The sequence below is a fragment of the Hippocampus guttulatus genome, chromosome 1 (genome assembly GCF_054856545.1).
Source record: "Hippocampus guttulatus isolate MCC_2025c chromosome 1, RoL_Hgut_1.0, whole genome shotgun sequence".
Classification (NCBI taxonomy): domain Eukaryota; kingdom Metazoa; phylum Chordata; class Actinopteri; order Syngnathiformes; family Syngnathidae; genus Hippocampus; species Hippocampus guttulatus.
The window spans coordinates 1,114,247-1,139,321 of NC_141261.1; the positions used below are offsets into that span (position 1 = coordinate 1,114,247).

The 25,075-nt window shown below is 45.3% G+C and overlaps 1 protein-coding gene across 2 annotated transcripts in view; it reads left to right on the top strand.

Annotated features, from left to right (window-relative positions):
- LOC147209958 (collagen alpha-1(XVIII) chain-like) overlaps positions 1 to 25,075 on the top strand; it is a 29,257-nt gene that overhangs the window by 2,905 nt on the left and 1,277 nt on the right. The window contains exons 1-39 of one of the 2 annotated variants that reach the window (XM_086125438.1): positions 4,515 to 5,433; positions 10,494 to 11,035; positions 12,179 to 12,262; positions 12,337 to 12,396; positions 12,502 to 12,577; positions 13,891 to 14,021; positions 14,103 to 14,120; positions 14,233 to 14,421; positions 14,506 to 14,532; positions 14,603 to 14,665; positions 14,741 to 14,824; positions 14,893 to 14,943; positions 15,208 to 15,348; positions 15,459 to 15,512; positions 15,588 to 15,632; positions 17,403 to 17,534; positions 17,812 to 17,877; positions 17,956 to 17,982; positions 18,091 to 18,189; positions 18,308 to 18,343; positions 18,428 to 18,511; positions 18,772 to 18,807; positions 18,890 to 18,949; positions 19,624 to 19,701; positions 19,802 to 19,837; positions 19,935 to 19,988; positions 20,442 to 20,513; positions 20,610 to 20,660; positions 20,781 to 20,811; positions 20,891 to 20,926; positions 21,012 to 21,046; positions 21,136 to 21,261; positions 21,694 to 21,844; positions 21,925 to 21,989; positions 22,926 to 23,054; positions 23,139 to 23,171; positions 23,900 to 24,328; positions 24,405 to 24,602; positions 24,739 to 24,848. In XM_086125438.1, coding sequence (XP_085981564.1) covers positions 4,602 to 5,433; positions 10,494 to 11,035; positions 12,179 to 12,262; positions 12,337 to 12,396; positions 12,502 to 12,577; positions 13,891 to 14,021; positions 14,103 to 14,120; positions 14,233 to 14,421; positions 14,506 to 14,532; positions 14,603 to 14,665; positions 14,741 to 14,824; positions 14,893 to 14,943; positions 15,208 to 15,348; positions 15,459 to 15,512; positions 15,588 to 15,632; positions 17,403 to 17,534; positions 17,812 to 17,877; positions 17,956 to 17,982; positions 18,091 to 18,189; positions 18,308 to 18,343; positions 18,428 to 18,511; positions 18,772 to 18,807; positions 18,890 to 18,949; positions 19,624 to 19,701; positions 19,802 to 19,837; positions 19,935 to 19,988; positions 20,442 to 20,513; positions 20,610 to 20,660; positions 20,781 to 20,811; positions 20,891 to 20,926; positions 21,012 to 21,046; positions 21,136 to 21,261; positions 21,694 to 21,844; positions 21,925 to 21,989; positions 22,926 to 23,054; positions 23,139 to 23,171; positions 23,900 to 24,328; positions 24,405 to 24,602; positions 24,739 to 24,848 — 4,571 coding nt within the window. In that variant the 5' untranslated portion in view covers positions 4,515 to 4,601. Of the gene's footprint in view, positions 1 to 4,514; positions 5,434 to 10,493; positions 11,036 to 12,178; positions 12,263 to 12,336; positions 12,397 to 12,501; positions 12,578 to 13,890; positions 14,022 to 14,102; positions 14,121 to 14,232; positions 14,422 to 14,505; positions 14,533 to 14,602; positions 14,666 to 14,740; positions 14,825 to 14,892; positions 14,944 to 15,207; positions 15,349 to 15,458; positions 15,513 to 15,587; positions 15,633 to 17,402; positions 17,535 to 17,811; positions 17,878 to 17,955; positions 17,983 to 18,090; positions 18,190 to 18,307; positions 18,344 to 18,427; positions 18,512 to 18,771; positions 18,808 to 18,889; positions 18,950 to 19,623; positions 19,702 to 19,801; positions 19,838 to 19,934; positions 19,989 to 20,441; positions 20,514 to 20,609; positions 20,661 to 20,780; positions 20,812 to 20,890; positions 20,927 to 21,011; positions 21,047 to 21,135; positions 21,262 to 21,693; positions 21,845 to 21,924; positions 21,990 to 22,925; positions 23,055 to 23,138; positions 23,172 to 23,899; positions 24,329 to 24,404; positions 24,603 to 24,738; positions 24,849 to 25,075 lie in introns of those variants that run through there. The other variant, XM_086125519.1, reaches the window with a different exon arrangement.

The following is a 25,075-nucleotide window of genomic DNA, read 5'->3' on the forward strand; positions in this document are numbered from 1 at the left end:
ATGAGAATTACACTACTTCAAATGCTAAATTTCACCAGCAGAATCGGATCAAAGATGTATTTTAAAAGATCGATATGCAGACGAGGGTCAGAAGGACTCTGACCATGTCATGTACTAATACACTCTATCTTCACTTCAGCCCACTAATCGAAAGAGTGTCCCAATAGCAATGTTTTCTCTACGACCAGTGTTGCTTTTGGGCTCATGTTATGCAACTAAATATCACTGTTGAACTACTGTCCTGCACCAGTAGCACCAAAATGCTCACTACGGTAGTAATTTTGCCTCACCAGTAACATGCAGGTGTCCTACCCGTAGAGTAATGTTGAAGTTGTCCTGGTTTTCTGCAGAATTAATGAGGGAAAAAAGAAGGTTACTAGTAAAAGACAGTTCATCTACTAGTGCTTAGTTATTCTTCTGGTGCGGTGAATGAAGGTGCAAACAGCTTCATGGAAAGCAGATTCAGCATTTCGATTTGCTTGGTACTAGTATGCTGAGATGCCTTACTAGTGAGGGCATAAGATACTTCAGCATTTATTCAAAATCATTGATAAGATGGGTATCGGTATGTGACACATGGCTGCTATTTGGACCTAGTAGTGTTCCTAGTGCAGCATAGTAGTTTACTTGTGAAGTTTAGCGGGGAAAAATACATGTTACTTGAAACAAGTCTGCCCTTAATTCAAGGTCAAGGTCATCTTTATTGTCAAATATGCTTTATGTATGTCATGCAGCGTAGATGAAATGTCTTCCTCTCAATCCTCAGTGCAAACGTGCAAACATGCCGAGCATTAAACACACACAGCTAAAACAAGACAAAGTGCACACTCGGACATGTACCCTACGCATTCAATTCTCAAACAAAGCCATAACTAGTTGATAGTTGCAAACAGAAAGGACAAGACTATAATCCGGCCTGTACACTATTCTGAACGTCTCGATTTGAGTTGGCTATTTAGACGTTGTACTGCTGCCCTCTGTTGGCAAACGGGTGTACTGCTGTCGAAGTCATCGCCTGGTAACTTGCAGAAATGAAACTCTTCCCATCCCAAAATGGTGTCTTTATGTGTACTGTGTAGGCGGGAAGTCAGTAAGGTATGCATTCTAACGTTTGTTCCACAATGTACTGAGAAGGGAGGTAAAGACTGCCGGCGTGTGTAACGAGAGAAGAGCAGTCATCTGTGCTAAATTACCGGCAGGGGAATCTCGAAATCTAAACCCCCGCCCCAAACCTCAACCAATCACCATCGCAGCAGTATTTCTCCAGAGCTGGGAACGCTTGTCTGGGGACTATGGAGTGTGTTTGTAACACACCCAACACACATAAACACAAACCCACTAAAAACATGGCTGCCTCAAGGGCAAAGCACAGGCTGGAATATATTATTTTATTTGATCTGCCTGCACTTTGATTGTGATTTAGCAGGCGTTTCTGGCAGGACCATATTTGGGACTGGCTGTGTGCAGTGACACAGATGCAGTTTGGCCACTAGTGTGTTAATCTCAAGCATGAACATAAAAATTGCAGATGGTCCTCAGTCGCCCTTGAAGTTTTACAAAAAGCTGGTTCCAATTGGTAAATGCATTCATTCTCGTGTTGAGGAATGTTTTTAGTGGCGTTAGCTAGCTCGAGGAGATTTTGGGAAGCTCGGCAAGACCCCTAGACAAGGTTTAATGCAGTACAGCGGTGCCTTGAGATATGAGTCAATCATACAAGTTTTTCAAGATACAAGTTGTCAGTTAGCCGATTTTAAATTTTTTGTGGAATCAGATTTGTGCCCCGAAAATCATGAAACAAAACGTATTAAAATCAATAAACCTTCTTAAAGTGCGGACAAAAAATAACAATTTGTTATGGAATCAGATTTGTGAATCACACAAAACGTTGTAGAATCAGCTCACAACAAGCAGCAATTTGACAGCCACAATTAGTGAACAATTCTTCCAAAAACAGGCCTCAAGGTGCAAATGCCACTCCCAGTTGAAGTTTACCATCACATTGAACATGCGTCAAATAGAATTATGTTTAAGAACAACACAAAACGCCATAGACAGGCTCAGCAACAAAAATGTGTCCACAAACGGCAGAGCAATACGTGCACATGGACAATATAACAATACTTTCAGGTATCTGTCTTTGCTAAAAACAGCTAAATACAGTACAGTGTAGTCCAGTGGTTAGCACATCGACTTCACAGTGCAGAGGTACCGGGTTCAATTCCAGCTCCGGCCTCCCTGTGTGGAGTTTGCATGTTCTCCCCGGGCCTGCGTGGGTTTTCTCCGGGTACTCCGGTTTCCTCCCACATTCCAAAAACATGCATGGCAGGCTGATTGAACGCTCTAAATTGTCCCTAGGTGTGAATGTGAGCGTGGATGTTTGTTCGTCTCTGTGTGCCCTGCGATTGGCTGGCAACCGATTCAGGGTGTCCCCCGCCTACTGCCCGAAGACAGCTGGGATAGGCTCCGGCACCCCCCGCGACCCTAGTGAGGATCAAGCGGTTCGGAAAATGGATGGATGGATGGATGTTACTACATCTTAGTGAGGAGTTGTGACTGTCTGTATGTCTGTATTATACTGCCCTCGTGTGGCCAAGGTGCAACACCAGAAGTAGAACACGATTACAGTGAATTAATCATGACGGACAAACTGCTTTATTCTTGATCTTCTATTTTATTGTGCTATCACTAAATGTTCATCTGTAGTAGAATATTGGAGAGCTCTATTTTCCTTATTAAAAATGCATGTAAAAATGTGTTGTGTGTGTGTGTTTTTTTTTTTTTGCGGAGATAGGCAGAACTTAATGGCATTCATTTATTTCCGTTCGGTGAGATGACTTATGAGTGCTTTGGGTGATGCGCGTGGCCGTGAAAAGATTGAAACTCATATCTTAAATCAGCACTGGATTTATATTCCCTCTGGAGTTAAATGTGCAGCTGCAGGATGTGAAACTCTGCTGGAATTCACCTTATGTGGTTGTATATGCAAGTGAGTCATCAGAATGAGCAGCCCGGGTGGCTTTGTAACTTTGCGCAGGTCACAGAGCTGCAGACGCTCATGCTAATTCATCAATCGGCTTTACAACGCACAGATTAGCAAAATGTCTCCTAATACGATGTGCGTGGGAGATGTGAGGGCCGGAATGAGGAACAGCTGGATGTCCTAACTTGGCAGATGGGGGCACCGGAGGGCTGTGTGTGGGTGGGGTGAGGGGGTTCCCTCTTTGCATCCTTCCCTTAACGGCCCACTGTGAGAACCTAGAAATGGAAACCACTCCAGGGATTTTCTGCAATGAGGTAACGGGCTTGTGAGGGAGTGGATGATGAGAACATCCCATCAGACTTCCACCCCTTGTTCCCACCCCCAACCCCATCCACCCGATGCAGTACACGCACACATACACGCACACGCACACGCACACGCACACACACACATCACTATCCCTTCCTCTTGCAGCTTCACTTCCTCATCTTTCATCAGTCATCACCGCTCACATCCGAGCATTTGTTATTTGACACAAAAAACATAAATTTATTATTATTCTCCTCGTTTTATGACATTCTGCTCCTTTGCCATTTCTCAGCTGGTCATACCCTTCCAACTTTTGGAAATTATGTATCGTCACAACAGTCAGGACATACGTTTCACATTCCAAAAAGAGCCGCTTTTCCCAGAATCCCTCATTTTCATTCGTCAAAAATCAATTCAAGTGTATCAGAGAAAAGTTCCACATTTTCTAGTTCCAAATTCCAACACATATCGAGCAACTTGGGAACAATACTCATTTTCAAAAATCCCCACATGCCATCATTTTCACTATAACCTTCTCACATTTCAAGGATATGATAGCATACGGTATTAACCACGTACCGCCACGTTTCTTGAACAATTTCAACTATTCCAGCTTCAAAAAATTGTGCTCACCCAGAGAACATCTTGGGACTTTTCCACATTCCATGAATCCCCGCATTCACATTCTTCTTCTTTCCACAGTAGAATTCTCCAACTCTCTCAATAATATTCTCAAATGTAAATGATATTGTAGCATATAGTATTTACCTCCGGTACTTCCACATTTCGTGACCGATTAAAATCCATTCCATGCACCTTCAAACTGTTCTGCGGATTCTGGACCTCTTTGAAATGATTCCCATTCCTGAAACTCTAACGCATTCCAAATTCAGTCCTCACATTCTACATTTCAGCATTTTAATTCATTCCACAGCATGAATTACACATGCACAAATTGCTTTCTCGACTTAAATGATGATTGGTCAACATTGATTGAGGTGGCTTTTGAATGTGTGCAAAGTTACACTGTTACCACTCCGTGAAGCCGAAGAGCAGAGGACTATGAAGAGGAGGAGTTTTGGGAGCGCCAGGAGAGATGTGAGTGACCATGGTCGAAGCCCACCTCCCTCCAGATTTGCATCCCACTCTATCCATGTTTAGTGCTTTTTCGTCAGGGGGTTGTGCCCTTCCAGTGGGAAGATCTGCAAGCTGTTGCGCTTTTTTACATCTTTGTTCTGGACTAACTTGACTTGAACGGTGCAGGTATCGGCACACCACACTCAGACCTTGGACCGGTGTGGCGGCGAGCACCATGTTGAGGATCCTGCTCCTGGCTCTGTTTGTTGGAGGCTTGGAGGCCTGGTTCTGGCGCACCGACCCGCGACCCACCACACTGCCCCCAACAACTGCCTCAGCAACAACGGGTGGCGCTAAGAGCGTGAATGAGGAGGATGAGGATTTGTTGGGGGTTGGAGAAGAAATCATCAAAGTGGCAACTGGAATCCGTGACTTGGTCAAGGCATGGGATGTGACCACCAGCCCCGGGACTACTCAAGGTTCCCCGAAGGTCGACAGCGCTGAGCCTAACGTAACGGGTAATATTGATGGCTTGGGAGGGGGGAGGGAGGTGGAAGGATCTGCAATTTGGGAAAATGATGCGTCTGGATCTGGATCGGGGTCCAGGCAAGATCTTGGATCTGGTGTAGAATCTGTCATCCTTCCGAGTAACCTCACGAGTATGGAAAACGGGACTCTCGATACCGGCTCCGATCCGCTTTGTTTCCCCGTGCCGTCTGAATGGCACATGTGCTCCAGAAAACGACAACAGTTCTTCACATTACCTAATTTTTTCAACCACACGTCTGTGGAGCAGGTGGGGGCGGCGTTGCGGGCGTGGGCCGGTCCGACCCGGGCGGGCTGTCGCCAGCGCGTAGAGTGGTTCCTATGCCTCCTGCTGGTGCCCAGGTGCCCCTCGCCCTCCTCGGCACCCTTGCTTCTGCCCTGCCGCAGCTTTTGCCATCAAGTGCAGGACAGCTGCCGGGCATCTTTGGACAGCGCGGACCGTCCGGTGAAGTGTGGCCTCCTGCCTGTCGGCGCGCAGGAGCCCGGGAGCCCCGCGTGTGTGGCTATTAGTTACTCTGAAGGTAACCTTGTTGTTTTGTTGCATGTGCTTGAGTGCACATTGTTGCTTTTTAGGCTGAACGTGTGACTTTGCATGTTTTTAGCTGCTTGGATGATGCAACGGCTGAACTTTTTTGCGGGAAGTTTCAGGATGAACCTAAAATGTGCTATAACTTTTGCAGCTTAACTTAATTTGGCTTAATTTGTTCAGTGTTTCAATACATCGTTTACCCAACTTCCTGTTCTCCAAAATGGCATAACATATTTTTTTAAATTCTAAGGACATCCATTACTATGTCTTTTTGTGACTCTTCCAGTCTTTGTCTATATTGTTGCAAAATGCTGATGATATTCAGTGACACGGTGGCCACTTCCTGTTTGAAGCAATGTTGATCAATTGTTTGTTGTTGCCTTGCTCTCATGAAGTCAAAATGTGAACAGCTCTATGAAGAGAATTTTGCATGAAATGTTGCTGTTAGGCTCTTTGTTAGATAACAGCAAGCTCAAGTTTTGCAAAAACGATTGAAACATTCAACAGTTTGATAGTTCATCCATCTTCTAATCCGCTTATCCTCACAAGGGCGTGTTGCAGTAGGCGGGGTACACCCCCGAACTGGTTGCCAGCCAATCGCAGGGCACACATAGACGAACAACCGTTTGCGCTCACAGTCACAATTTATAAGGTAACATTAGCCTGCCATGCATGATTTTGGAATGTGGGAGGAAACTGAAGTACCCGGAGAAAACCCACGCAGGCACGCGGAGAGCATGCAAACTCCACACAGGAAGCCTGCACCTCGGCACCGTGAGGCGGATGTGCTCCAGGGGTGTCAAACTCATTTTTGTAGTTACGGTTTACCTGAGCGGGCCATTATGACCTATGACTTATGAATTTTGTGAAACTGTATCAATGTTTGATCACCTCCACACGGACAACTACTTTTGAAATCAGACGTCAAGAATAATGGTTAGTTCAGCCATTGTTTACCTTAATGTAATAAGTACGTAACGAGACCATGCTTGCAATATCGCCAGGTAATGATATATTACATATGACAATTAAAAAGTTTGGTTCAGACTTTAGCAAGCATCATGGAAAAGTTGACATGCTTGATTTGCTCTCGCAGGCCACACAAAATGATATGGCGGGCCGGATCTGGCCCCCGGGGCCTTGAGTTTGACACTTGTGTGCTAACCATTCGACCACCATGCCGCGTTCTAAAGTTCAGTTAAGGTCAAACACATTTTGCATAGCGACACTTATGATACATTTTCAGATCATCCTGAAAGCCCACAGGCTGAAACTTTTAGTGAGTAACGTTTATTTGCTTTGCAGGCTGACTCATAAACAGCCTTGTGTTGTTTGGTAAAAGCCTCCCTGCTGGTGCACGCAGTTGTCACCGTTGCACGTTCTCCACACAAGCCCGCTTTACGAGTTTGCATTTCATTAACCCATTGCCTTAATGTAAGATGTCCATTTTGAGAACACATTCTGGGTATATTTCCATCAGAACTGCACTAAAAAAGTTTTCTTGTTTGCTTAATCATCAAGTGCTTGCAGCAAAACTGAAGGTTTTGACTTTTTGGAGCCTTGGAAGCTCACTGTTGATGAGCATTGTTCCATTTCGATTGTCGCCCATGGAGCGAGTTATCCGTGGGTTTTGTTTCTCCATTTTGGAATATTGTGTGGGTCTTTCTAGACGAGCAGGGTTTCGGCATAGTCTGTCACCAAAAAAGGGAACAATCGGGGCATCTGTGACAGGAGAGGTGGCAGCGGGTGGCATTTATGATGGCATTTGTGGGTGGGAAAAGGCGTCCTCTGTGTGGGAGGGAGGGTGACGGCGTCATGGCTTGTAACAAGGGATCTTTGTGATTGGGACGAGACGGGGCCTCCTAAACGGCCCGCTAGAGGTGCAAAGATCACGGGCAGTTGCCCACCCTACCAAACCAATGACTCGTCTTGTCGTAATTAAAGAACAGCAGTCAGTAAGTGTGTGAAAGGGACATTTATGCCAAAATCACCCTCGTTGCACAGCGCGCAGATTCCCCAAAATATGCAGCAGCTCACTTTTCAATTACATTTTGGGCCTTTTCAATCGTGGAGACCATTTGGATATTTTGCAGGCATCCGGCCAACCGTGGAAAATCTTCAGGGTCGCCTTTGTTTCCAAGTATTGTGCTTGGAGTAAAACGACAAATTGTGTTCAAATCTTGCACGTCCCAGCTCACTGATCCTCCATCAGTCGATTTTAATTCGCTCTCAAGTTCTTCAAACATGAACATCTGACGGGTGTCTCAGCTGCTTCATCTTGGTAGATGATACCCCAAGATGTGCCAAATCCACTTTGTTAGGTCCCTGGAGGCCTGTTCTTGTGGGTCAGCCTGTCCAACAGAACATTAGATGTTCATGTATTGCTAATGTCCCTTATTTGGTTCTTTGGCCGCCTATCAAACTTTGGGATCAAGCCGATAAGATACAGTAGCTGTTGTGTGTGTGTGTGTGTGTGTGTGTGTGTGTGTGTATACGAAAACCTTTGTTGGAGTTCATTTCCTTTGCGCCTGCTGAAACGCATTAGTTCCACCGTCAGCCGTATTGGGTCCTATGCGCTTCTGGTCCCCTGCGATCTGCTTTCCCATGCACATCTGACAAGCATTTCCTTCCTCCGCCTCCATCTGCCCATCCATCCATCTCCCCGCTCTGCTGCCAGTTGTCCCACAGGCGCCGAATTACTGAAATGTGGTCCTCATGTAATCTGCAGGAACATGGGGTCACTTTGTTTGCTGGGAAATATACACAACGTTGTTGTTTCACGGAATTAAGCCAGCAGGGAGCATCTGGGTGTATGTTGTGATGGTTTACCATTTGTGCATGTCATGCCAGCTTCCATCTGGAATATTGGGACCCCTGTTTAATCTGAATGACTGCCACCAGTAACACCAGAGGTGGAAAAAGTACTCGCACTGAGTATTTAACTAAAAGTTCAGAAACTCCTTCTTAAAAAAAAAAGAAGAACTTCTCAACACAAAGAAAATACTTGCCGTCTTTTATTACATACAGTATATCACGAAAAGTCAAGCCCTTCTCTCAGCTCTGAGAAGCTGGAGGCGTGTCTACTGAATGTGCATGCCCAGCTCAACTGTCAATGAAATTAAACACGGCAGCATGTTTTTTGAGCCTGCGGCTCACGCTACAAGGCAGACATTTGTGCACCAGCTAATATTACTAGTTATTCTCTATCTATATACCCACAATGCTTTACGTTTCAATGTATTATGGTAGTCTGAATAACCGAAATACATAACAATTGGGAATTTAAAAAAGGGCACCAACTTGTTCTGTAATTTGACAAATCTTCGGCATGTAGGTACAGTACAGCTCAGGGGTGGGCAAACATTTTGGCTCGGGGGCCGCATTGACTTTTAAAATTTGACAGAAGGGCCAGGTCAGCACGAGCTATGGTACATTAAAAAAAATAAACTGCAATGTTGACAGTCCTTATCAAACATCAACAGAACAAAAGCATGAAAGTACTGTATTAATATACTTTTTTTAAATGACGACAGTGTTGTTGATGACCTATTTTAGCCTGTGCATTTCTGCAGATGGGCTGTGATCAGACCAGTAGAAGTAGAGCGATACAGAGGTCCTAGGTGGTCGAAAAGATCCCGCCCCCCCCCCTCCCTGTGTCCAATTGAGACGAATGCAATCATTCACATCGAACCTTAATTGTGGACCGACCTTCGGCGGGCCGGATTAAAAGGACCAACGGGCCGGATTCGGCCCGCGGGCCGTAGTTTGCCCACCTCTGGTATAGCTAGATAGCTAACCGCGTGCTGTAGTGGTAGCAATGACCTAAAAATGATTACTACTGATGACCACAACTGATCTTGCAATGCGTCCTGCAAGTACAACACAATATTAAAAAAAATATTGAAGAAAATATTGTTGAAAACACCGGATGGGGATATATCTCACTTGTCCAAGTCTGCTGCCATCGTGCTTGATGGTTCCCGTTTCAAGCACAGTAACAGTAACCAGTGAGTAACACTGAGTGAGTTGCCCTTTGTATAAAGGCCGGAGACATTGCAAACCCTGACAAAGTGTGCGACTGTGCTTCAAGTGGTCTTGTGTTGCACAATATTACACACACACGCTGATGTCCAGAGGTCCCTGAGAGAATCAGCGGCCTGGACCACGTCCAGATGTGCTTCGACATTAAACTTTCAGCACTCTTAAATGCAAGCTGTTGAAGCGGTACTCAAACGTTCATTCATTCAGATCATTTCAGACAGCAGCTGCGGGAGCTGTGTCGGCACCACAGGAACCCGAAGCGGGAAAGCAGGTGCTACCATTGGGAGAATTGAGCAGACCACCCCGCATGCCTCGTTCCACATCCCGTTGGAAAATAGCCCGCACCAAAGATGTGATGAGTGTGTGAAAACATTTTCCGGATGAACGCTTGTTTGTGCTACTCTGCAGTTGGTGCTCAATATTGACTTCACTCTTCACTTATGAAAATGTGATGTCGAGTTTGCCCCCATTTTGTTTTCTTAAGTGAGATATGGATTCCCTCTGCAACTGAACGCATGATGCTCTTACATCACTCGGACACAACTGACCTCCCTGACCCACTTAAAGCGCACCATTTTTTTTCAGTTTTCTCTCATGAATCTGCCACACAGGCTCTTCCCTCTCACCAATGGAAGCAACTGCTAGGCCTAAGAGCCCCTTCCCTTGTGATGCCTTGTGAGATTTTGAGTTGTTAGCCTCCAGATAATTTTGTTCGATGTGAACTGCAATACCGGCACTTTTCCAGTAATCTTGCCCGGTCATTTTCGACCACACACTTGTTGCTGTTTTGTTTCATGTTTGTGTAGTCAAGAATGGCCAAAAATGCAGTCAGAAATGATGACGAGGGAAGACAACATTTTAATGCTGTTGTATTCCCGGATAGAAATGAGTGTATGTCAATAGATTTTTTTTTTTTTTTTTCCCTGCGGTGGAAGAACGGTTAGCGCATCTGCCTCACAGTTCGGAGGTTGTGGGTTCAATTCTAACAGTCTGTCTCTTCCTTCCCTGCAGAGCAGAGCAATTTGTCTCTGCTCCAACTAATCGGATATCCGCCACCCGATGAGATCGGTCGGATCTCGGGGCCGGGCGGTGCCCCAGCCTACATCTTCACCTCTGCCGCCGTGTCGGGTCAGCCGGCTCTGGCCCACGTGCCCAACCCGTTCTACCGCCACTTCTCCCTCCTCTTTCACATCAAGCCGTCCACATCAGCCGCCTCCGTCCTCTTCTCCATCACCGACGGGCCGCAGAGGCTTATGTATGTGGCCGTTAAGCTCGGCGCCGTGCAGTCGGGTCGCCAGAGAGTGCAGTTTTTCTACACCGAGCCTGATTCCGAGGCGTCGTACGAGGCCGCGAGCTTCGACGTGCCGAGCCTGGTGGACAAATGGACCCGTTTCTCGCTGGCTGTCTTTGAGGAGCAGGTGACCTTCTACCAGGACTGTGAGGCAGTGCCACGGGTGGTGAAGTTTGAGCGTTCTCCGGACCCCATGGACCTTGACGCGGGGGCCGGGATCTTTGTTGCTCAGGCAGGGGGGGCTGACCGGGACAAGTTCCAGGTTAGCGTGCCACGTTTCGCATGTTCATGGAGCGTATACCTCCAAAAGTCTGAATGATATATCTTATCTTATATTTCTTGATTAGCTCAATGTACTCTGGGGATAAAAAAAAAATCATACTCTGGAGCAGCAAAAACATTTATTACAGCTGTAGTTATGAGTCAGTCTTAAATTATATTTATGATTTTGATTTGATTTGACTTGATCCAAATCAAAATTTGACTTATGCATTAACATTCAGTTAAATTATAGTTCATTACAGTGCTTCTCAATATTTTTTGTTAAGCACCCCTTTAAGAAATATTTTGTGTCTCCCAACTCTCCGCTGCGACTATAAATATTATCATCTGCCTTTGAAATGTTTTGTCAGTAGACCTTTGCAAAGGAGCAAATATTCCTTGTGCGCTCTCTGACAATGAGAATGCCTATTGTAGTGGGATTACACTTTTTTTGAGTACAGCAAAAAAAATAATAATAATAATAAATAAAAATATTTGAAAAGGACCGGTTAGTATCACAACCGTTGACTACTTTGATGCTTGTTTTTTTTCCATTTGTTCTTTTTCCCTTTTTTCCTTTCATTGATTCTTTTTGGTCCTTTCTGACCTACCTTCTTCCTTCGTTTTCCTTCTTCTATTCCTAACGGCATTCTTTCTTCCTGAGCGGCGATTGGAACCCAGAAGTGTGAGGGAGCCGTGCTGAGTGCTTGACCATCGTTTTGTCCCCACTTCCAAGACTTTACATCACTGGCTCCTTTCTAATTTCCTCTTCCGTGCCTCAATGCTTTCATTTTCATGTCTTTCTTATGTCCTCGCATCCTTTTTGTTAGCTTTTTCTGTTTCCTTCCAAAATACAAAATGCAGTCTGTAAAATTGTGACGCATCCTTCCAGTGTACAGTATGAACAGCAACTATGATCCCAAAAAACGTTGGTTTTTAAATGGAAAGGTGATTTGAGTACAAGTATTGCTTTTGATTAGTTTTGAGTGGTGTGAGACTAGATTTAATTGGAAAGCCCTTTTTTAAATATAAAACAATATAAAAATGCACTTGAGATGAATGACATAGTTTTTTTTTTTGGTCCTTATTCATTTTTCCTCGCTCTTTCTATGATCACAACCTTTCACTGACACTCCCCCTTTAGGGTGCTATCGCTGAGCTGAGGCTGGTGGGAAACTCTCAGGTAGCCGAGCGTTTGTGTGACGACATCGACGACGACTCCGATGTTGTGAGTATTCCAAGCGTTTCCCCCTGGTGAGATCTGACGTCTGGGCGCTTAAATGCCACCTGCTTGTGTCACAGGCCTCTGGCGACTTTGGCAGCGGTGACGGCAGCAGGAGGGAGACGGGAGGCAAAGTGAAGGTCAGTCAGCATAAATACTGTTTTAAAATCGTCGTTATTTGATGCACAGTAAGTAAGGGAGTTGAAGAGTTGAAGAGATTTGATCGCCTCATATTCTACCACCAGACGACTCCTGCATCCATCAGGCCAGTGCCTGAGCCTCCACTGATCGCCTCGAAAGGAAGCAGACTGAAGGAAACAGGTCATTTTAGCTTGTTTGCAAACCAGATAAGTGGTGAAATGCCTCCCCCTGTTGACACCGTTGCACCGCTTCAATTGTTTAAATTGTGGGCTTATAAGATAAGATAAGATAAGAGATCCTTTATTTGTCCCGCAATGGGGAAATTACAATCAGAATTCAGAAAGGAAAAACGCTGGGTAGGGAGAGGGGAAAAAAACCCCACGCTCGAACTATCCTCTTCCGAGGATAATTTAAGTCCAGGATAAAAAAGACCCTAGCACATGAATAAGCATTAGACAGTTACAACAAGTCACAAGACATAACATGTATAAGGGGGGGATGAATGGGAAGGGGGGGAAGGGTAGGGTAACCGTGACCCGCCCGAAATGACCAGCTGCACGGATTCACACAAGCGCTCTGCATGTCGAACCACAGACACTTATGGGAAGAATTGCTCAGTTATATGACAATTTGTTTTGCACGGTCTCTGACAAGGTAATAATTATTGATCGTGTAACACTCCTTGGGGATTCTCTAGGATAAAGTAACACTTTATCTCTCTCTCGCTCTCTTTCTGTGTCTCTCATCCTATTACTTTACCTCATAAGTGGAGCCAGTCTTTCTTCATTCCATAAAATCAAATTGTCACAGCAGCAATATTCACACGCACACATATACTCATATGAAGAATGTAGAAACAAACATCTATGCATAAACAAATACAAAAACAGTATTGATGAGAAGTTCAAGATAAATTTCTGGAAAACCGACCTTATTTTCCATCCTATAAGGCACACTTAAAAGCATTCAATTCTCTCAAAAGCTGACAGTGTGCTTTATAATCCGATGCGCCTTCTATATGGCTCAATGTTCTGATTTCTTGGACGAAGTACAGTATTTTAAATGTTCTGCGAAGCGCTTTGTTATAGCTGCAGCGGTTGTGAAAGTGCGATATAAATAAAGCTGGATTGTATTGTATTGTATTGTCTTTAGCAGTGGGCCCTACATATGAAAACGGTTTGAAAACAGGCCATTCATTGAAGGTACGCCTTATCTGCCGAAATGCCTTAAAGTGTGGAAAATACGGCAATTGAAACAACAAATAAATAAATTAATTAAAAACAGCAGATTGAGATTTTGCATGTTGGTATGAGGTGAGTTAAAAAACAAAAAAGAACAAAAAAACCCCGAGTCTAATTACTTCTGTAATTGCGGTAAAATATGCACAAGGCCGTTAATATTTTTGACAGAAACATATACAATACGCCCAACAGGTACGGCATCTGAGGCATAATGTGCATGCATAATATTGCGCACTGTTACTCATCTTTCAGGTTTAAGCGGGGCCAAAGGAGAGAAAGGTGACAGAGGAGAGAAAGGCACCCGAGGGGACAGAGGCTATGCAGGGCCAAAGGGAGACCCTGGTTCAGGCTTCTCCTCACAAGCTGGAGCTGGCGGACAGAAGGTAGAATTTTGCAATATGCATGTTTATTAGCTTATCCATATTTCCATTACTATAACTGTATCAAACTCTGTGTCTTGTTAGGGAGAAAAGGGTGACAAGGTCTGTGGTTGTTGCCCTATGTTCTTACATTCATTTTTTAATGGAGCAATGAGAAAAATGAAATAAAGAGATTACATTTTTTTTTTTTTTTTTTAACACTCTGCCTCAACAGGGTAGTACAGCCTTTGGAAGTAAAGGAGAGCGTGGTGCTCAGGGCCTCCCAGGTCCACCTGGGCCACCTGGACCTGCAGCTGAGATGGTCCCTTTTGGGGATGGGGCTCAAATGCAGCATGTGCCTGGACCCCCTGGATCTCCGGGCCGAGATGGATCGCCTGGTCCACCGGGAGCTAACGGAGAGCCTGTGAGAGAATTCAAGAAATCTGATGAATATCAACTTTTTATTATTTCATAAATGCAGCTCATTGGTTTGTAAATGATGTTGCAGGGGGACCCGGGAGAGGATGGAAAAACTGTGAGTGTGTGCAGTATATTTCAATAGATGTCTGCACAAACAGACATTGACAGTGGAGTTTTTTTTTCAGGGTCCTGCAGGGCCGCAAGGTTTCCCAGGAACGCCGGGAATCTCTGGCGCTAAAGGGGAAAAGGTTCAGTTACACTTGAGTTACAGTTGAACTTTTATGTTATCACACAACATTGAATTTCTGACCTCTGAACCTCAGGGTGAGCGGGGCGAAGGACAACCTGGACCCAGAGGACCCCAGGGGCTCCCAGGACCTCCAGGATCCGGATCTGGAAATCATCCAGTATGCCTGGTTTACACACAATTCACCATCACAACGATCTTGTTGTATTTGATTGTGTTCTTCCACAGACATTTGTTGACATGGAGGGCTCGGGATTCCCAGAATGGGAGAAGATCCGGGTATGCTGAGGCGTTGTCATTCTCTGGGTGCACTCACACTAGCCAGTTTACACCAGGCTTGGGCATGCTTGACTTCACACCTACTTCAAAATCCAGTTATTATTTTTTTTTTTTTACGAGTATGAGTAGATATCACCATTGGCCATTCACAACGGGGGGCTTGCCGAAGCACAGTAGCGAAAAACTGGACCAGTGGGAGTGCAGCCTAAATCATAGGATGTGGAAGAATTTGCGAATTGATCCTCTTGTTGTTTGTTGTTTCAGGGTTTTGCTGGTCCTCCAGGCCCCCCAGGCCCTCCAGGCCCACCTGGGGTCCCTGGTACATCAGTTGAATTCGGATCCAATGGTCCAGTTGCCTTTGGACCTCCTGGACAACCTGGAAGACCTGGAGCCCCAGGTCTACCAGTATGTAGCTACCTGTGCTTTCTAAGCCACAATCACGTCAGGTTATCTTGGCAGGGTGATGTGTTTGAGCTCCACTTTTTACAGCTGTTTCATCCTGTTTGCTCTTTCAGGGGTCTCCTGGTCTGAGTGGTTTGCCAGGTCAGCCTGGGCTCAAAGGAGAGAAGGTTGGATTCAAATAAGGCAAGCGTGTGGGCATTTTCAGTCTTGTAATCTGAACATATTCCATACGGTCTCCAAAGGGCGACAGTGGGGAGCTCAACTCTCGTGGAGGACCCGGAGAGAAGGTGGGTTATTGAAAATTGCAGTCTTTTGATGTCCAGAATAAATAAAGACTATATAATACCGCCGAAGAGATTCCTTTGACGGAGGATCGTCCTTTGCAGATAGGCGGGTCTCTCTGGTGGTTTCGTCTCTTTTTCTCATTTCAATAAATCCCTCCCGGGGTGAATAAAGTTAAGGATATCGGGATTTGGACTAAAATCTTAGGATGAACCCAAAAGATTTTTCCAACGGAACTTAATTTGACCTTCTCTAAACTTGTGAATCCACATGTCCAACTACTCATCGTTTCTTTTTGCACAAGTTGCTGTTCTGTAACAAGGGGCTTCATGGCAAAATTCGCAACAGGGGTTTTTCAGTCCTCTTCCCCATGCTGTACACATTTTGACATGATGAGACCATCTTAAACCAGAAGTCGCCACTGAGCTGAGAATTTCACAGCGTCATCAGCAGGGTGCAGCAGAAATACCGCAGAGCCTCGAAGAGTCACAGAAATGTTATTTATAAAGTAAAAATCTGACGTATAAAAAAGGCAGGCGGCCCGGTAGTCCAGTGGTTAGCACGTCGACTTCACAGTGCAGAGGTACCGGGTTCGATTCCAGCTCCGGCCTCCCTGTGTGGAGTTTGCATGTTCTCCCCGGGCCTGCGTGGGTTTTCTCCGGGTGCTCCGGTTTCCTCCCACATTCCAAAAACATGCATGGCAGGCTGATTGAACGCTCTAAATTGTCCCTAGGTGTGAATGTCAGCGTGGATGGTTGTTCGTCTCTGTGTGCCCTGCGATTGGCTGGCAACCGATTCAGGGTGTCCCCCGCCTACTGCCCGAAGACAGCTGGGATAGGCTCCAGCACCCCCCGCGACCCTAGTGAGGATCAAGCGGTTCGGAAAATGGATGGATGGATGGATAAAAAAGGCAATTGAAACAACAAATTGAAAACATTCCAAAAAAACAGGAAACCGAATAAAGCACTAAACGATGCAGAGAAAGGCTAAGTGGACGTCCTTGGAAATACATTGGTCATCTGTTCCTAGAAAGTTGTGCAAAAAGTAGTCCAAACACTGAACAGTTGGGCACGTGCCTTCAAAAGTTTAGGGAAAGTTCACTTACAAAGGTGTCAGAGATGTTCACTCGGACAGTTGAACAAACAGACTCGGGAAGAGATTGTCTTTTCTGCCGGCAGGAGGCGCAGTTTTCTAAACCACTCTGTATGCGCTTACCGACTGACACCTGACACCTGCAACCTCTGCCGGCCTTTTTATTAATTGTGTATATCCCATATCCCAAGTGATATATCAGAAAAACAGTCCCTTCTTCACATGTCACACTTCTCAACCCAGCCCACCGATACGCCCCTCAGAGGCCAAAACACCTCTCGGTACAAACGATGGATACCTTGTGACTTCAGTGGGTCGATTTCACATGAATTCAGACACTGTAACAAACCGAAGACATCTTATCATGTTGCTCTTGCGAAATTGAACCTTCCTGCCGTCACTATCAGTTAATGAGGACTTGGCTTTATTCAGCTCAAGTTGGCCCTTTTTTCTGTATGCTCCATTGCGTACAAGTTGTGAGAACATACCGTTCGAGGACAATCAAACATACAACAAAATGAAACTTTTAAACATAATAACCGAGTTTGTCTATACTCTGTCAAAAGGTTACACTGCATTCTAAGTTCATCCTGAAATATTCTCCCAAATCTAAATACAGTACCTCCAACGTTTTGTGACTAGTGTACCTATCTAACAGGATATGAGTAACACGTTTATTCCAGGGTTCTCGCGGTGACCCGGGACTGCCAGGATCACCAGGGCAGACTGGGCTAGCAGGGCTTCCGGGTCCCATGGGCCCACCCGGACCTCCAGGAAGACCAGGGCCACCGGGGCCGTCATCCCCCTTTGGCTTTGTGAGTATAGGCTCAACATTCTCACGTTGTCATTTTGTCTATTAAAAACAGTCACCTGACATGAACTCATTCACTCCCAAAGACGTTTTTAAACGTCTTTTCAGACTTGGTCCAGAATTGGCTGGTACTGAATGAGTTAATCAGAAAAATGAGGTTGCCCCACTATTTTGGGCAACTTCATGCAATTTTATTTTCATAACAAGTGTTAAAAAAAAAAAGTGACTTGTGAATTTCGGAGCGCATTCAAAAAGGTACTGTGATTGATCCACTTGTCCAGGCTGACCGGGAGGGCTTTGAGACAAATGTTGGCTCACCGGGAGTTAGTGGCCCACCAGGTCCACAGGTATTGCATCACGCCTCACGCCAGTCGCCTTACTCCAAAAGCAACACCACTAAATGTGGATTGGGTCATGTTTTCCAGGGTCCTCCAGGTATTGCAGGTCTGCCGGTAAGCCATCGTCTCATCTCTTTTCACTCTCAGCTCGGTTGTGAAGCACTTTTATAAATTTGCTTAACGAGTTGTACAAATCCCCAGTTCAACTGTTTGGATTTTTAGGGTAGACCAGGTTTACCCGGAACCAATGGCGACAAAGGAGCGGAGGGACCAAGAGGTGCGTCTGGAATTCCAGGTTTGGATGGCTTTCCCGGACATGTGGTAAGCTGGCAGATGAATTCATTTTTCTTTTTTTGTGCACCTGCTTTGGAGCACAAGACAACTAAATCATAAAGATTGAGTGAAATCAACGAATTACGATTTCATTGTTTCAATTCAGGGGCCGAAGGGAGACAGAGGAGACAAGGGCCAACAAGTAAGTCATCAATGAAATATTTTGCAACAGATTCAAAGCAGCACATAAAGATATAAATCTTCCATATTTTGGTTGACATCACAGGGTCTGCCGGGCCGTGACGGAGTGCAACCTGGACCTCCGGGGCCTCCAGGACCTCCGGGCCGCATCATTTATTCGACCGGTGACGTGAGTCAATAGTCAAAGTGTAATCGCACGGCAACACATCATTAACCCGGTGGCACCATCTAACCTCTCTCACTAACCACCACGCCTTTGCCTCAGCGTTTGTTCACCTTCATACGCACTAACCCAACTATGCCTCGCTGTAGTACGACAGCCTTTTTTGGGGCGCAAGTTTGCAGGTGAGTGCATGCAGCTGTTGACCGAGAAACAATATGACAAGGTCACCACGCGTTTGCAACTTTTTCTTTCTGTTTTTCTGTCAGACGGGAGCGGGACTTCCGGGCCAAGATGGATTTCCCGTGAGTTAACCTGCAATCATGAGAGAGGATGTCAGATGTAAAAAAAACAGAGATAAGTGTTTGGTGTCTTGGTTCATTTTAGGGGCCAATTGGACCTAAAGGAGAAAAAGGCGACACGGGTGTTCCAGGGTATGCCCCTAAGGTAAGCCGATCCACCCTAAATTAAAAGGAAAGGGAGATCGCGCTTTCGGGTACAATTTCAGGATGAACATAAAATGCGCTACAATCTTTCCAGGTGAACTGAATTTCATCTTCTTTGAATGCTCATCCAACTTTCCGTTGTTTCTGTACTTTTTGCACAGCCTGCTGAACAGCAAAATTCACAACAGGTGTTTGCTGGATAAAAATGTCCTAGGACGTCCAATTGTATGCCTTTCCGTGACTTTTCCGGTCTTCCCGTTGCAACCTACTGATGACACCCTGTGTGACACTCCGGGCTCATCGGCCACTTCCTGTTTCCAGCCTTGTTCTATTGATCATTTGTTTCGAGTCGTCTCAGTCTCATGAAGCCAGTATGATGAAGGGGGCCATTTATATTCCGCTGCTAATGAAACGAGCAAATGTATTGGTCCATTCTTGAACCGAACTCCTGTTGTCAATGTTGGTGTTCAGCTGTTTGTGAGAAGAAAAAGCACTGAAACATTGAGCTCCATGAGCATGTGCATTCAAAAGTTGAAACAAAGCAAATGAAGTTCACCTATAAAACTTATTGCATTTTAGGTTAATCCTGTAATTTCCCCTGCAAACCCAATATTCCAAACTTTTTCTTGTGAGTAGTGTGTTCTGTAAGTATAAGAATACATGTCATTTGTTCAGGGAGAAAAAGGAGAGCCGGGTCTCATGGTGGGTCAAGATGGGCGACCTTTGTACCTGGGGGGCCTGACAGGGAAACCGGTAATCATGACATCATGTTTTCTACTTTGACATTAACTAGCAATGCATTCATATAGGGCTACGTGCGTGATGTTAACATCACTCTTTTTTCTGTCTGCAGGGAGATATAGGACCCCCGGGCCCAGCTGGACCTCCAGTATGTACACCGTTTATACATACTCACTGTACACGTTGTTACCTGATGGCTTTGGCAGTTTTTGAGTGGCACAAACGTGTAATCTTTTTCTCTGCAGGGCTCTTATGGCCCTCCAGGTCAAAAAGGAGAAATTGGGCTTCCAGGTAGACCAGTGAGTAGTTATTCTACTTTTATTATTATTTTTTTTTTTTATTCTTCAAACTACAGTATCTCACAAAAGTGAGGACAACTGTCACCTATATTTTATGTCTATATTTTGATTATCTTGAGTCTGTGTACTTGTGTAGCCATTTAAATGTACTGTTCTCTCAAAATGATAATAGCACAAAGCTATTAATGTCCAAACTGCTGGCAACAAAAGTGAGTACACAGTGAAAAAAACCAAACAAATTGGGCCCATTTATTTTGCCTCCCAGGTGTCCTGGGACTCATTAAGTATTACAAGGTTCCAAGTGGGAATGGGGCAGCCGGTGTGTTAAGTTTGGCGTTATCGCTCTCAAACTCACTCACTCACTCAAAAGACTTCAAAAATGTGAGGGGTGTACTCACTTTTGTGAGATACTTTGATACCATCTGTCCACGTGGAATGCATTTTGCTCTGTAGGGTCGACCAGGACTAAACGGCATTCAAGGACTAAAAGGAGAGCCAGGCGGAGGGTCTGGAACCACATACTACGTGAGTATACTCTATTCTCATGGGGGGGGGGGGGGGGGGGGGATTCGGGAGAACAGGGTCAGTATCAACTAAAGCAAACACCACGTTTTGATGTAGGGACCCCCAGGTCCACCAGGCCCACCTGGACCTCCTGGACCACCATCCAGAGTAAGTTAAGATGCAAATGCCCAAGTAGGTGCATTCTTCACCACCTTCAAAGTCGTCTTATTTTCATCAAATAGGATACCGTTAGTTTCCGTCTAAATGCCGTCCCTTTTGTCATTCTAGGGATACGATGAGTATTCCAGGTATTCCCAAGGTGAGTGCACGACGCATTTAATTGTTGTCTCAATCAATGGTTTGTCTCGATTTACAATCACCATTTTCTTCTGTTGTAGCTATTAAAGGAGAGAAAGGCGACGCTGGCCAACCAGGTAACTTAGCTTGCGCTGGACTTCAACCATGCTCTTGTTGTGTTAAGAACAAGTGTATACGATGAATATCTTGCTTGTGATTCAGGTGTCGGGTCAAACTTTGACATTTATTCCCTTAAGGTAAGGCTCCTTTGTCGAATGTTTGTCAACACAAAAATGTTTTGACAGGCAGCGTAAGGCCGGAGATTTCACAATGATTCTGTGTCTAGAATGAATTGAAGGGTGAACCAGGAAATTCGGGTTTGAAAGGAGAGAAAGGCGAACCGGGAGGTGGATATTACGACCCGCGATATGGAGGAAGCGGCGTAGGCACGCCGGGAGTTCCTGGACCTCCAGTGAGATCATATTCCTGTGGTTGGAACAAAGCTCACAAATACCTGCAGTTGATCGATAAAACAAAATATTTTAGATCATCAAATCAGAAAGACAACAAGAGCACACTCCTTCCTATATCAATCACACGAAAGCTCCGTTTCCAATATTATTCAACACATAGCTGTCAAGTAAATCTGATTCACTCCAAATGGAGTATTTCTCATTTGGATGAATTTCCTGACATATTACAATCAAATCAAAAGGTGCCTTAAAAATGATCAATTTAACAGTGCGGACACTTAAGCAAACCAATCGGTGTCTTTCTCTTGATCCCAAAGAACTGCACAAACTGTACTGCTATCTTTGATAACAAATAGCAGTTCTGAAATGATTCGTCTGGAAAAGCGTTACTTGACATGGGTTTGTCGACGTAACATCGATTTTACCACCAGGGTCCCAGAGGGGACTCCATTCCCGGCCCACCGGGTCCCCAGGGGCCACCAGGTCCACCAGGAAGAGGCTATGATGGCCGCCCCGGACCGCCAGGGCCACCCGGACCCCCTGGCATCCCCTCTTTCCCTGGACCTCACAGGGGCACACATAGTAAGTTGGATAACAATCATTTCAATTTCCATCTATTAGTAGTATAGACATAAATTGGCCCTTTGCCTCTTGAATAACAGCGATCAGTATTCCTGGACCACCCGGGCCACCTGGACCGCAAGGACTACCCGGACATTCTTCTGGGGTGAGAAAATCCAAAAATGAACTGAAAAAAGAGTGACTTTGCAATCCCAGTAGTGGTCCACCTTTCGCCCCAAGTTAGCCGGAAATAGGCTTCGGATCGATGTTCCTTCTCAGCTGCGTGCGTGAACAATTGCGCACTTCTCTCATCCTCTCACTGCGCACGGTGACGTTGGCGCACCCCACATGCACGCATTACGTTTCTCCACTCATGCCTTCATTTCCGCCCCAGCTGAAGGACGACACCGCACCATTCCCGCTTCCCTTCGCTTTCAGTAGCATAACCAAAGGTGCACATCGACACACATCAACTCACACCCGCCACTGCGCTGAGGCGTCATTGCAGGCGACACACCGACTGAGAGCCCTTAAATGAGGCCCTTTCACCTGTTTCAGACATCAGGTGACCAGAACATGTTTTCCATTATTTAAATGAAAGTAACAACCTCAGGCTGATTTTCCTGTCACAAATCTCTATTTCATGATGTATTCTCTTTTGATATGTAGGCGGTTTGATTTTTATCTACATGATCTAACTTGTTTTGAACAGGTGTGATACTGCTTTCTGAGGTTGCTCACCGTAATCCAAGGGATGCTCAGGGAGTTTGTGTAAATGCTCAGACACATGGAGAATTAGATGGAACTTTGCTCCAGATCCGTGCAACTCTGAACAGGAAAAGTGCAATAGAAAATGGATGGACATTGTAAATTGTGCTGTGGTTGTTGATTTAAGGAATTCATTCAGTTTTGTTCTGTCCAGATGTAACATGATGATAGGATGGGGGGGGGGGGGTGTTTCATTTTGCTTTCTTCTTGCCACTATCATAACAAGTGGGGACTGGGAAAGCATGTTAGTCTCACCGTGCCTAACTTCCGTGCCCACGTTTAGATCTCGGGCAACACCATGATGAGTGTTTCTTTTTTTTTTTTTGACATGCAGGTGACAGTGTTGCAGTCTTATGACATCATGACCGCCACTGCTAGAAGACACCCCGAGGGTTCTCTAGTCTACGTCATAGATCGGACAGATCTTTACCTTAGAGTCAGAGACGGGGTTCGTCAAGTCCAGGTAAGAACTATCTATCTCTTCTCTTGAAAAAGAACCACTGAAGTAGCTTTTTTTCATGAACTTGTTACCTTTCTTCTTTTTCAGCTCGGGGGCTATATTGCCTTACCAAGTGAGAATGTGAGTGTCCTGCATGTTTTACCAAAGTTTCTATTTCCCAAATAGACCATTTTAACATGACGTCTCTCAGACAAAAAAAATCCAATAGCACCACGAAAAAAAACAAAGGCTTGGCATTGACACCAAGACGGAGCCATTGAGAAAACTGGACAAACTGGTTAAATGAGGATTTTCGTCTTCTCTACTGCCGTGGTTTAAATGTATTAAGTGTCAGTCGAGATGTCACGTGAAATAAAGTGCTCGGAAGGGAGATGGAAAGCTGGCAGTGATTTACATTTTAATAAGTGAGCTCAAAATAGACGTGGTGGAAATTTAGTCAAAGTAAACATTATCATGAAGGGACTGGCTAACAATTTGATTGTTCCCGTTGCTCGAAATAATGGCACAGGCATCTCTTTTGACGCTGAAATGGAAAGCGTACTCGAGAGCTGACATGAGCTAGCAAGCTAGTCATTATGGTTTTCTAAATCATTGTACTTTAAGACAACCCCACCAAGACCTTTTTACATTGAGTACCGGTAAGAAAATAGCCCCCACAAACATGATGGTGGAGGTTTAATTCCTTGGAAGAAAAAAAAATATATGTATCATGCGGTGCAAGCCCAAACACATTTTTGTCATCATTTTCAGTTTAAATCAATGGTAGTCACTCTCGTTCTGTACCCTGGCACCTATGATACACAAACATTATGAAAAGCTTTTGAATATTCGCTGCACACTATTTGCAGGCTAATGAGGTTGCGGCAGCGGAGCCCCCGCCAGTCGTGCCGTACTCCCCACAGAGCAACTCCAGTGACTCCCACGAGCAAGGGGAAAGGCCGGAGCAACTAAATCCGGACCGCGTTTCCCAGCCTGACCCACGTCACTCAAGTCAGCTGTACCCTCCTTACCAAACAAATCCAGACGGCAGAGAGCGAAACCTTCCTGACAGCAGATACCACCCTGACACTCGACATACGGCTCAACCGGATCCGCGATACCCGGCCCCGACAGACCCCAGATACCCCAGTTACACAGATCGGGTCAATAACCAAGACGGTCGTTATGCAGTCCGTCCGGCCCACGAACACCCGCCTTATTATGCTGTGACCCCTCAGAGAAGGCCTCCCCCACCCGTGGCCCAGAATCCCGTCCACCATCACACATCAGGTCCAGGGGTAAGAGAAGCTGTCACTTGCACGTGCTTTTATTGTGTTGTACGTAGAGTAACACCAAGCTTTGGGGTTTCTCCAGCTCCATCTTATCGCCTTGAATCAGCCCCAGACCGGATCTATGAGGGGCATCCGGGGTGCCGACTTCCTGTGTTTCACCCAGGCTCAGAGTATCGGAATGAAAGGAACATTCCGGGCATTCTTGTCCTCAAAACTCCAAGATCTACAAAGCATTGTCCGCAAAGCTGACAGAGAGCACATGCCAATCGTCAATTTGAAGGTAGATCAAACACCAAACAGTTGGGAATATTCCATGACTACTGATCAGCCGATTTGTATGTTTCAGTGTGTATTAATCGTTCACATGCCTGTGCTAAGTTATGCTCCCCCACAAAATGATTGTTTTGTCTCAACAGGATGAGGTTTTGTTTGACAACTGGGACGCGATTTTTAACGGCGGCACTATCAAGGACAACGTCCCCATCTATTCTTTTGATGGTAAAGATGTTCTCCACGACAGTACATGGTATGGCTTTTCAGCAACGTCATGCAATTTCACCTTTTCACATTTTCTTGATCAAACATAGGGATTACTGACAATTAATCAGCTGTCCGATGTCCTGGTCAGGGTCAGTCATTTGGAGGTGTTTCATTATTTATGTGAATAATACTTTTTCCGGGTTGTAACGCTTTTATGTAACATACCTTGTTCGCCCCATTAAGGCATGGCTGAATTACACCTGACACAAATGT